Source organism: Ursus americanus, chromosome 2, assembly GCF_024610735.1.
Source record: "Ursus americanus isolate L20-20 chromosome 2, mUrsAme1.1.p, whole genome shotgun sequence".
Taxonomy (NCBI): Eukaryota; Metazoa; Chordata; class Mammalia; order Carnivora; family Ursidae; genus Ursus; species Ursus americanus.
In genome coordinates, this window is record NC_142128.1 from 14,526,191 (window position 1) to 14,538,277 (window position 12,087).

Below are 12,087 nucleotides of genomic sequence, written 5' to 3' on the forward strand. Positions count from 1 at the left end.
CTCTGATTGCTCTTAAGGCTTCAGTAAAACCTAGGATTGATATCCACTGCTGGGTGTTGGTGGCGTTGCCGGGATTTGAGAGAAGGTACAGTGAAAGAAATCACCCTCTTGCTTCAAGACCCAGGGGCAGGGTGGCTTGACTCAGGAAAAGACCTGAAGCTCACCTGTTTCCCCCAAGGACAATATGAGAAAATTACCCTGGAAAGGGAGTGAGGCAGACATTTGTCTAACAGCAGCACAGTAGAACCAGTTACTGCTTTCCCTTAAGTGCGTTTCGTCAAAGGTCTATGGGAACAGGGACCAATTAATTATACTCTCCAAGTGCCCCCTAGAGTTGTGGAGGGCATAATATGCCAGGAGCCCCGGCCACTCTCTCTCCTGAAAACCTGTCTCAGTTACTGTCTCTGCCCATATGGCACACACCAGGTTGGGATAACTTCAAGAGACTAACCCTTTTCTAGCATAATGTTCAAAATTACGCACCGGATCCTCGGATCACTAGGAATGTCCCTTATCTTGACTCGCCCAGCACCCAGTTCTTCCATGTCCCCTAGAAACAGAGGAACATCCCTGGGATCAGATGGCAGAAGGATCCAGGATCTATGAAGGAAAACTGTGGTAGCTTTAAAGTGTGATACCCAAATCCTTTGAACTTCCTCCCATTGATACGAGCTGTCAATGCCTCCACTTCCTGAATCTAGGAGGGTTTAGACTGCTTTGACCACTAAAATATGCCGGAAGTGATTTTTACAAGGCAAAGTCATAAAAGGCTAACGAGGTCCTAGCTGGTCCTCCTAGAAGCCTTGTCCCTACATGCTCGTCTTCAAACCCAGATGCCATGCTAAGAGAAGCACAGGTCATATGCTCCCAGCTGAGACAGTCCTTCAGCCTTCTCAGCCCAGGCACCAAACCTATGAAGGATAACCATATGATTCCACGCCCCAGCCATCTGGGTCTTTCCAACAGAAGCACTGGACATGACAGGGCAGGGATGAGCTTCCCCTCCCGCCCGAATTCCTGACCCACAGACTCCATGAGCATAAGATGTTTTTGGTTTATGACCCCACTGAGTTTGGGGGAGTTATTACAAAGCCAATAGTAGCCAGACTAAGGAGGGATAAGAGGTCCAGGGGGAAGAGGTCCTAACCGTGGCCACATGTGGACCACAAGTAGAGAGCTGGATTTGGCTCCCGTGGGAGAGACTGGAGGAGAGGCAACTGAAGGGACAGGCCTGGGGGGGGGGGTGTCGCTCAGTTCCCTGTGCACTCTGGGATGGGCAAAACTGACTTGAGCCTAAGGCCAAGTGCTGTTTTTGTACAGTCTTCTGCAAGCAGCAAGACTGTTGAGGCATGTGCTCCCCTGTCCCTCCCCTTCTCTGCCCCACTTTCTCCATGGGAGCCAAATGCTCGAATAAAAATGTGATACAAACACCAGGCGTGTGCTGGATGAATTTGGTCTATCCCAACAATTCTAAATTTTTCCTAAAAGGGCTTCTGATGATAGAGCATTATGGGGTCATAGTCTGCAACAGCCAGAAGAACAGGTGTACAGACTCCTAATGCCCAAAGCCCTTCCAAAGAAATCAAATTTGTAGGGGCTAATTGGCTTATTGAGCATGGAGTGCCTTTAGAGGATGCTTATTAATGTCAATGTTGGTTTTTTTTAAAGATTTTATTTATTTATTTATTTATTTGAGACAAAGAGAGCACGAGCAGCGGGAGGGCAGAGGGACAAGCAGACTCCCCACTAAGTGAGGAGCCCAATGCAGGACTCGATCCTAGGGCCCCAAGACCGTGACCTGAGCCAAAGTCAGACACTTAACCAACGGAGCTACCCAGGCCCCCCTTATTAACGTCAATGTTAATCATAGATTTGTGGCATGTTTTTTTAGAAGAATCACACAGAAAATAAATGGGTCCTTAGCGAAAGGAAGATTTTGGAGAAAATCTCCAGGCAGGTGAAAGTGTGATCAAAACTTCTTAGCTAAGGGGCGCCTGGGTGGCACAGCGGTTAAGCGTTTGCCTTCGGCTCAGGGCGTGATCCCGGTGTTCTGGGATCAAGCCCCACATCAGGCTCCTCTGCTATGAGCCTGCTTCTTCCTCTCCCACTCCCCCTGCTTGTGTTCCCTCTCTCGCTGGCTGTCTCTATCTCTGTCAAATAAATAAAAAAAAATCTTTAAAAAAAACAAAAAACAAAACTTCTTAGCTAAGATCATTTGTAACATTTTCTGTGCAGTCCGGAATGGACATTTTGTGCGTACAGAAATTTTTTCTTCGTGAAGACTGTGCTCTTGACCCTATGCCCTGCCCTCTCACTTCCTAAGAGACGCTGCTCCATTCATTATCACCTTCAAGCCCTTCTCCTCTATTGCCACCATTCCCTCCACTCCAGTGCCCCCTGTCCTCAGAGGCCCTTCCATTAGGCAAAGCGGCACAATAACTCTGGAGAGCAACTTGGCAAATCCAGCAAAAGAAAAAGTGTGTATACTTTCTGACCCAGAAATTTCGCTTCTAGAAAATTTATATTTAGATATACTTACACTAGTTCATAGGGATAAATATACAAAGATGCTCATTGCAGCACTGCTGGAGGGAGCAAAAATAGAGCGACCTAGACAGCCATCAATAGGGCCCTGGTTAACTAAATCACAGGACAATAGAAAAGGACGCTGGCAATAAATTGCGAAGTGAAAAAAATACTTAAGGGGGGGGCGCCTGGGTGGCTCAGGCGTTAAGCGTCTGCCTTTGGCTCAGGCGTGATCCCAGAGTCCTGGGATCGAGCCCCACATCAGGCTCCTCTGCTGGGAGCCTGCTTCTTCCTCTCCCACTCCCCCTGCGTGTGTTCCCTCTCTCGCTGGCTGTCTCTCTCTCTGTCAAATAAGTAAATAAAAATATTAAAAAAAAAAAAAGAAAAGAAAAAAATACTTAAAGAACCATGCAACTATGAATAACAAACTGCATATCTGATGGCTCTATATTCATTTATTCTACGAATATTGTACAATGGCAGGGGGGTGCCACTCCCTCTTATTCTTGTTTGGAAGTGAATGTTGTACCCCGGAGCTGTACCACTACCTTCATGTGTGTGCGTGTGTGCGTGCACGTGTGTGTGTGTGACATGATCCTAGGCATGCATGAATTTATCCTAACACATTAAACTCTGTGGTGAGTATTAATCCATCTTTTCCATGAGCCTATAAACTGCAAGAGGAAGAAGATTGTTCATCTTATCCCCAGCACCCAGCACAGACCTGGCACACCAATTTATGGTGTTTGAGTGAACATTGGTGTGAACATTCACTGGGCCTAGGGTATACCAGTTACTTATCATTTGCATTGATCTGAGAACCAGGCGTGTCCTAGGAAGAGGAAATAAACACGTAGTGTGTGATTTCGAGGCTTTACACACACATGTACTCATACCCAGTGTTCCAGGCTCAAGCTGTGTTTGGAAAAGCTGAGTTAAACAAAGATAAACCATTTTCTTTGCTATAGGGCATCTCTAAGATTTTACTATGCATTGATATTCTCCAAGAGATAGATAAACCACGGAGCGTGATCTGAATTTTACTTACCATGAAACCCTTTTAGAGGCAAATTTATTTACACTGATGTTCAGGGGACCATCCATTTGTTACATGTTGCATGAGAAGAATCATCAGAAGTAAATAGATTCTGGGTGAAAGAGGATTCCCAAGACAGGGTCAGACAATCTCCTGGACAATGAGTGATTGTAAGATTCTCAGCTAAGATCGTCCCAACGGGATGGCTGGGACTGGAGGGAAGAGAGGAGAAAAGATGTGGCCAGAGTAACAAGGGAGAGCAAAGCACGCTTCTCCGTGTGGTGTCCCAGCCCAGCTAGGGCGGCCAGCTCAGTAACCAGGCAATAGAGGTTAAGTTCCGGCTCCCTCTCACTGCGCAGGACCTTAAATCGTGGGGGAGTTTATGGGTCCTGTTGATGTACAGACTCTTTTTATAAGCTATTCAAAGCAAGGGTGGGAGGGAGAAATAGGGAAAGAAAAATTCCCTTTGAATTGCCATTGCTTTCAGAGTCAGCAATTTAATGAGTCATGCATTCTGAATCCTTGCTTTGTCTACACGTTTTCATTTCAAAATACTAAAAACACTTTGTTTGGAACATGGGCTATTTTTAGTTCCTATATCAAGAGTGCGCATCCATTTCTCCCCATATTAGAAAAGCTTCCTTCAGACTGGGTTGGGACAGCACCACAGTGACAGGGCTGTTTACTTAGCGGTCGTTTGTTGAGGCCACCTGGGCATCTCTCTGTTCCTGGGGACTCTCTTCCAGCTGGCCTTCTGGGCCTACTGCCTATCCATGAGTCAGCCCTAGACCTGGCCCAAAGACCCAGATCCCACAGTCTGGAGGAAAGGGGAAGAACATCTTCCTCAGGAGTATGCACCTTGGCTAGAGGCAAGTCAGGTCAGGTCTTCATGACCTGTGTCCTTGCAAGACTCAAAGAAATGAAGTAGGATTGAGGGAGGTCCCCATTTCTACGTCATCTCCTTCAGGTATGTCAAGAGAAAGTCTACCCACACCTTGGCAAAGACAGGAATGGATAGTCTGGAATTCTTTTCTAAATCTCAGGAGGAGATCTGGGAGAAAGACTGGGGAGTGTGGAGGGGGTACCCTACTTCCCCAGTCCCTGCCCTCTACATAGGATGTCTCTCCACATTGCACTTGGTGCCCCTAGCCAGCTTTATCTACGTCATTGCTTTTGATCCATCAGTGATAATTCTCTCCTCTGGGGACCCCTTTCTTTTAAATGCTCCAGCTTAGAGCATTAATAACAAGCACCTTTCCAGCAATCAATGGATAGCCAGCCAACTTCCAGAAAGGGATACAAAAACCAGTATCTCAAGGAACTGGGTTGACAGGGTACCTACTTCTCTGGTCATTGCTTTGTTCCTCCATCCATGTATTTACAGTGGAAGCAGCCATGTTCATGCCCTCTGACTCTCCTCCCCTGGGCTGTTGATTTGACCAGGGGTGGACAGCAATGAGCCTATGCACAGGGAGTCTGGAATTGAGACCATACTGACTCTCAATTGAGGTGGGCCGCCAAATTGGCAGCTATCTGGCAAGGATAATCCTCATATGGACAGAGAAACTGGAGGGATGTAGACAGGCAGAGAGAAGCAGCTTTCTTGGGTTTTCTGTATCATCCTAGGCTCTCATTCTAGCCACCTCCGAGGCCTTGGATTCTATGAGGCAACCCCTCCACCCTCAACCCCTGCCTGAAGTCTTCCAAACATGTTCCTCTTTTCATTTAGGAGAGTTCTACCTGATTTCTGTGGCTTGCAACCAAAATGGTACCAGGAGGTGTGAAAAGGACCTGGGGCAGGTAGATGGGACACGTCAAGGAGATGCCTCCCTACTTTATAATTTTGCCTAATTCTGCATGTATCAGGTATAACCACATGGGCCACCACCCAGCGTGCTTCAGGGTCTGAGAAGGCCCCTGATATTCTGCCGGCTAGCCCCAATACTGTGCTCTCTCTGAAGGAGGTTCCTAGCTAAGGAACAAAGGACAGGGAGACAATGCGCTCTGCAAGTCATCGCTGCTGGGGACTGATGTGAGAACATGTTCCAGTGGGCTGTGTTCCCTTCCCCTCCATGCCCAACCCTTGTGCTGAGACCTTGACAATGGAACCCACTCCCATGGCCCCATCTCATCTTTCTTCTTCTTAGATGTCTTGCTCTGCCCACTGCCCAAGGAAATCTTTGAGGAACGTGTGGGTGTGACCCCAAGGAAGAAGTAAGCAAATGTGTGTTTGCGGTGGGTATGAATGTGTGATGGGAATAATCCTGGGGTCATTGAGACCCTCAGCCTGGGGTCCAAAAAGAATTAATCCCAACCCCCAAGGAGATGGCATGGGAGAAGCAGACTCGTTCCACTTGGGCTACTGCTGTGCCTGGAGACAGGTGAAACTAAACTGTCTAATTCATGCCCATCACAATTCTGGCCAAACAATTCTAAATCCCAAAGCCACAGGAACAAATGAGGAAATTTTTTAAATGCGGGACTATGTTGAGCAAAAAGGGTCTTTCTGACTCCATTGGACTTCTTTCTTGTTTCCTGTATGATATCTTCATATCCAGTAGGGTAGACAACTGTCCTTTCCCTCTGTAGCACCAGCCACATTTGCCATTTGCCACAGCCCACACAGGACGTGCAGAAATGTTTCTCTGCCCCAGTCCTGACCTCCTTCCCTTGACATGCCCCCCACTTTCTCAGGGCAAGCACCCAGGATTCTATTACTTATCCCAGTCTGAGCAAAGGCCAACCAGGAAACTCACCCTTGGACTGGACCATTCCTCCCCTTGGGGCTCCTCACCTGGAAGGGGTGAGCTGGGATGGGGAGGCCCAGTCCCCGTCATCCTCCCACCCCTGGCCAACCCCCTAAGCAGAGCCTCACTCCAAGCCTGCCCTTCAGCATACCATGCCCTTGGCCAAGGGTCTTGTCAGCTCCCATCTTTGATGGGTTGTGTTGGAGAAGGACAATGAGTTGTGCTGGAGAAGTTTCTGGATAGTCTTATAGCATTCTGTGCTGGGCCCTGCAGTCTAGCCCCCAGCCCCTGGGTGAAATTACTGAAAATCAGGAGCTGCAGTCACCAGAAACATTCCCAATTCCTTTTTATCCCCTGCAGCCTAACCATAAATTCATGGCCCCCACCATAGACACTTCTGGCCACTCCTGACAGCTAGTAGGCAGGGAGGGCTGGAGAGCCCATTCCAAACAGCCTTAGGGAGACCATTTCAGAACATATCCGATTATATGACTCACCACAGACCAGCTCATCGACACCAGCATCACATGGGTCAAAATTCCCCTCCCTACAGAACCACCCGGAGTTGAAATTCCTCTTGATTTTTTTTACATCCTCGAATGTCTCCAAGGAAAAGAAAGAGAGCAGAATTGAACCCCAGGAAGCCTATGGCTTGGAACGCATAAAAACCCTTCCCCTTGAACTAACCTTCTCACCTGTAAGTGGGGAGAGGCTGGTAGGCCCATAGTTACAATTGTAAGTTTTGGATTCAGAGATTTGGGTAGGAGTCCTGAGTTTACCTTTGCTTGTACCTTCTGGAGCAAGCTGTTGAATGTCTGTCTTACTTTTCTCCTGTAAAAACGGGTTAATAAACACTGCTCGGAGTTACCCTGAGGATTCATTGAGATTATCTTTGCCAAGCTTCAGCTCCCATGCTGCCACATGGGACGCACTCTATAAATGGTACCTGTTGCTGTTTTTCCTAACAAGCGCCCCCTAAACTCATCGGTCCCTGATAAGGTCAGTTTTCAAACCCATCCCCTGCCCCATCCACACGTCCCAGGGACAGTCAATGGAAACCTGTCAGGCTCAAGACATACAATATAGTCCCTGTACCCAGCTGGGACACCCATCCTCTCAGGACCCCTCCCAGGTGTCCTGTCCATAGGGCCTCCTCTCCCATCCCCACACACTCGGACCCTCAGCAGCAAAGGCTCCCAGCCCCCGCACCACCCCCTACCTGAGGGCTGAAAACAATCAAGTCCTGAGCAAACACTCGAGAAAGCGCTTTCTCCGGGGGGTTTGGGGGGAGAAGACTTGCCAAGTGGGGAAGTCGGGGGCCTGGCTCCTCGCTGGCTCCTGTCCCCCTCCGGGGGCTCCTCTGCCCCCCTTTTCCTCATTCTCAGGCTTCCCCTCTCCAGGTTGCTCGGGCAGCCGCATCGGAGGTCCAGAGCGATGTTCTCAGAGAGATTTGTGAGCACATCAAGGGAACGTCAGCGGAGACACACACTCTGCAAGGAGTGGACAGAAACTTATTGCCTGCAGTGCCGGTTGGTTATTTCCTCCAAGTCAGTCGCCTAAATAATTGACACCCTCCCCTCTGTGTTTAAACAGGACAATGGCAGAAGCACAATCCTGGCACAAGAAAAATAATTACAGCTGTGACAGATGTTTAGTTATTAATAAGGCCTCAATGTCACCAGAGGGCATCACACAGCAAACCAATAACGTGTCTTTGGAACCAACCTTCGTATTTACAGGTACTTTTCCGTTCACACTCCTGCGGGCTTTGCTGGAGTACAGTATGTGGAGAGAGCTCTAGAGCGGCCAACATGATTGCAATGTGCAAGAAAGCCCAGCATCTTGCCAGCGTAATTTGTTGCCTCGCTGTTGACATCAGCAGAGCCCCAGAAACAAAGTGGGGCCAGAGTTAGAAATAGCCATCTTAAGGGAGAGGACTCTTGCCAAACCGCCTAAGCTTGTCACGCTGCTCGCAATCCCAGGGCAATGTCATCCTATCTTCCTCGGACAAAACAAAGAGCATCCAAGATTAGGATCCCTTTACCAGCTTCCGTCAGGCTTGCTTCCCACGTGTACGGAGCGTCCGGGTTCCCCTAACGTCCTCATCTCTCTTCTTTCTCCAACACCTGGTTAACCCCTGCTTGTCCATTCCCCCCGGGCTCAGGGGAGGGCACCTGGCTGGCTTCAGGCACCGTTCAGCTGTGCCTACCTCTACTGTTGCCCCCAACCTCTGCCCCCTCTTTCTTGGCAAAACTGCGTTGAGAAGAGCTCCAGAGAGGGAGTAATTCAGATGCGCATGGTGTCCTGTGGGCCCATGCAGCGAAAACCTTAAAAGAACTGGTGTGCAAGAAAGACTTATTGAACTAACATTTCATCAGTGTTGATTCTCTTTGGTTCCAGATTGAAGTTCAAAGGAAAATAAAACAAAGGGTCTCAAGAGATGGGGAGTACAGAGAGTTTAACTGGAAGAATCTTGGTGATGAACCAAACAGGCTCTGGTCACCCTGCATCGAGTCCTGGTCTGAGAGAGCTGGCCCGTGGGGATGCCTGCTAGGGCAGCAGGGGCTGGCGTCTGCCGACAACAGACAGAGGGGTCTCTTGGCCCCAGCATATCGCCTCCTGGGGAAAGCCCCCCTGCTCTACGAGCAGCCTTCTGACTCTGATGGGAGGTATATTTTCATGTCCGGGAAGCATTCTCCTGCAGAAGCCAGCCCATAGGGGATAAGGCTCAGAAAATGCCTTTAAGAAACACGAGCCTTGAAGGGGTGTGTGTGAATGTTATCACCTTTGTAAACTATGGTATAAATCTGTTGCCTGGAAGGCATGGGATGTCAGCCCCATCCCAGCTCAATGAGACAGGCTCCGCCCTATGCATAAGGTATGTCGGTTCCTAGAATGATGAAAGACAGACATATAGATTGACTGTGTGCTCGTAACTTCCACGTTGACCAGAAACCCGCATAATCTAGGGCAGGGCTGGGCCAGATGGTCTCTGGATGAGCCTGACTAAAGATCTTTGGTTCTCTGAGGGTTGTGGCATGTGACTGGGACTCTCCCCCAGAATTGGGGCTCTATTTCGTGTGATTGGGCTGGAAATTCCCAAAGGTTGGGGTCACAGAGACACCCTATAAAGAGACACCTATAAAGCCTATAAAGAGAAAGTTCCCTAAAGCCAGAAGCCTTGTCTCACCAAACAAAATAGGTAAAAACACCCATGTAACACCACTTTCTTCAGACACAGCCCCACAACACCACTTCTCTCCAGGCGTACATCTACACACACACACACACACACACACACACACACACGTACTGTTACACACATGCTCACAGACTGGTCTTCAAACACTCACAGCCTATGTGTGATCTCAGGCCCACGTTCAGCCCCTATCCTCAAACAGACACACAAGCAGAACTCACGCCACAGCCACACAGGTGCACACACTGTCCCTGTCAACATGAGCACCCAGAGACACGCTCACAGACAGACACACACAACTCATGTTCACACACACCAGAGCACCTGCTTACCCACACGTCCTGCACACACATCTATACTCTTAGTCATCGCCAGTTATCCTGGTAAGTTAAAGAGGAAAAACGAGTTTCCTGTGTCATTACGGTAGAAATGCGAAAGGAAAGTGACATTCTATTTCCAGACAGGCTTTTAGTTGCCATGAAAAGCCTAGCACCATGAAAGTTGTGATTGGTAGCAAACACTGATTTCGAAGCAGAGTAATCAGCTCCCCATGCACACGAACTTCTAAATATGTCGAGTCCCCTCCCTCATCAGTCCCCTCCAGGCAGAGTGGACGCCAGGGCAGGGCCCCCTCCAGGGCTAGTCTGGCTGCCAAGACATCAATAGGACCTGCCAGAGGATGGTCACAAGGGCATTAGAACCCAATCCACTTAATTACTTGGAACTTGCTCATAGCCCAACAGGAGCACTGGGCACCGGACGTGGCAGCTCCCCATGAGGACTGATTGCGCATGGCTCGGCTGGCCTCTGGGGCCCTTCACTGCGGCTCTCAAGATGTGCCAGAGAGACACAAAGCCAGGGGCTGGTCCCTCAGCCAGGAAGGGACTTGGCTCGTCCAGCCAGAAGCCATTTCACCAGAATGCTCCTCTCCAGGTCATAGCCGGCTTGACACACAATGGGGGGACACCAAGCGGCCCTCCACAGGCTGGGACGGACAGGCCCATGGCCAACGAATGAGGCACTCTAAGTTGGCTTCCGCATAGAAGATGGACCTCCATCTTGCCATTTCACTAGGAGCTTCTCAAAGACGAGAGCCATGGTATGCAACCACCCAAGTCCCCACTGGCCTTACGCACCTGGGGACCCGCAGTAAACGCCTACTGAAAATAACTCTTTGTTTCCAGATTAACTGCTTACCTCATTTCCTCATGAGAATTAATTTCTAGAATGTCTCCTTCATGCCCGTTTGCCAGTTGTCTTTATTATCATCTGAAAGGTCAGCCAGGAGCTGGTTTTGGAGCCCAAGTTTTGAAGTCAGAGCTTTGGGCTAATTCCTGGACCCACATTAGCATCCTCTTCAGCTTTTCATTTTGACAAATGACCCAACCACTTCCTTTAACACCTAAAATGCTCCTTGAGCACTGGCCACTCACTGTGAGGCACTCCGGGCCACTCAAGGGCTCCATCTGCTCCATCTCTTTTACCAACCCATAATATGCAGAGATTGGGGGTAGTGATGTGTTTAAGAACATGGCTAATTGAATGAGACCACGCAGTTCAAATCCTGGCTTTGCCACTTATGGGCTGTGTGACTGTGGGCAAGTTTCTTGACCTCTCTGTGCTTCACTTCCCTCCTCTACAAAATAGACCTCGAAATAACAGCACCTACTTTTTAGGATTATTGTAAAGTGCTCGGCACAGAGTGAGTACTACATATGCTAGCTATCATTATTAATTCCTTCCTTGTGCACCTAACAGGCAGTAGCTGCACACCCACTCTGTTCAGATGGGTATTGGGTTGAACCCACAGTGAGATGGGGGTGGTGGTGGCACAGAAGTGAATGCACCATAGATAAAGCCCCACAGAACCCAGAATCCAGATGGGGACACAGACACAAAACACACGCCAAAGAAGGAAGTTTCTTTCTCCTTCAGTTCAAAGAGTCAATTTGTCCTAGAGTATCTGGGAGGGGAGGTCTTGATTCTGCCCTTCAGTCCCACCTTTTAAGAACATAACGGATCCCTGTGCCTGCGTCCGAGGAAGGGAGAATTAGGGATGCATTCTGCGTGAATTGGTCAACTTGTCATGCCAGCATCAGTGTCTCTGACTATCTATTCGGGTACATGGGTCACAGGCAAACTCAGTCCTTCATGGATTTTGGTCCCTTTTGGAGTATCTAAAATTACAATACTGTGGGAGTAAGGTATGGCTGAAAATCTAATGTTTATGTTTACAGTGTACAAGCCTGCATATTTTGGCATAAAGAATTCATAAGTAGGGGGTAAATGGTTCTACTTAGTTTCTAGGAACCCCAAATATTTCCCAGACTGATTATTTAGACTAAGTCCCATTTCAAATGTCTACCAAGAAGCCAAGGAAACAGTCAAAAAAACTAAGAGGCAGCCCATGGAATGGGAGAATACATTTGTAAATGACACTACAGATAAAAGACTGGTATCCAAGATCTACAAAGAACTTCTCAAACTCAATACACGAGAAACAAATAAACAAATCAAAAAATGGGCAGAAAATATGAACAGACACTTTTCCAATGAAGACATACAAATGGCTAACAGAC

At 48.5% G+C, this 12,087-nt stretch overlaps 1 protein-coding gene across 1 annotated transcript in view; it reads right to left on the reverse strand.

The window, feature by feature from the left end:
* The window catches only part of CALN1 (calneuron 1), a 478,779-nt gene extending 471,045 nt beyond the window's left edge, over window positions 1-7,734 (reverse strand). The window contains exon 1 of the mRNA XM_087868368.1: window positions 7,610-7,734. Coding sequence (XP_087724494.1) covers window positions 7,610-7,728 — 119 coding nt within the window. The 5' untranslated portion in view covers window positions 7,729-7,734. The remainder of the gene's footprint in view (window positions 1-7,609) is intronic.
* Between the last annotated feature and the right edge of the window lie 4,353 nt (window positions 7,735-12,087).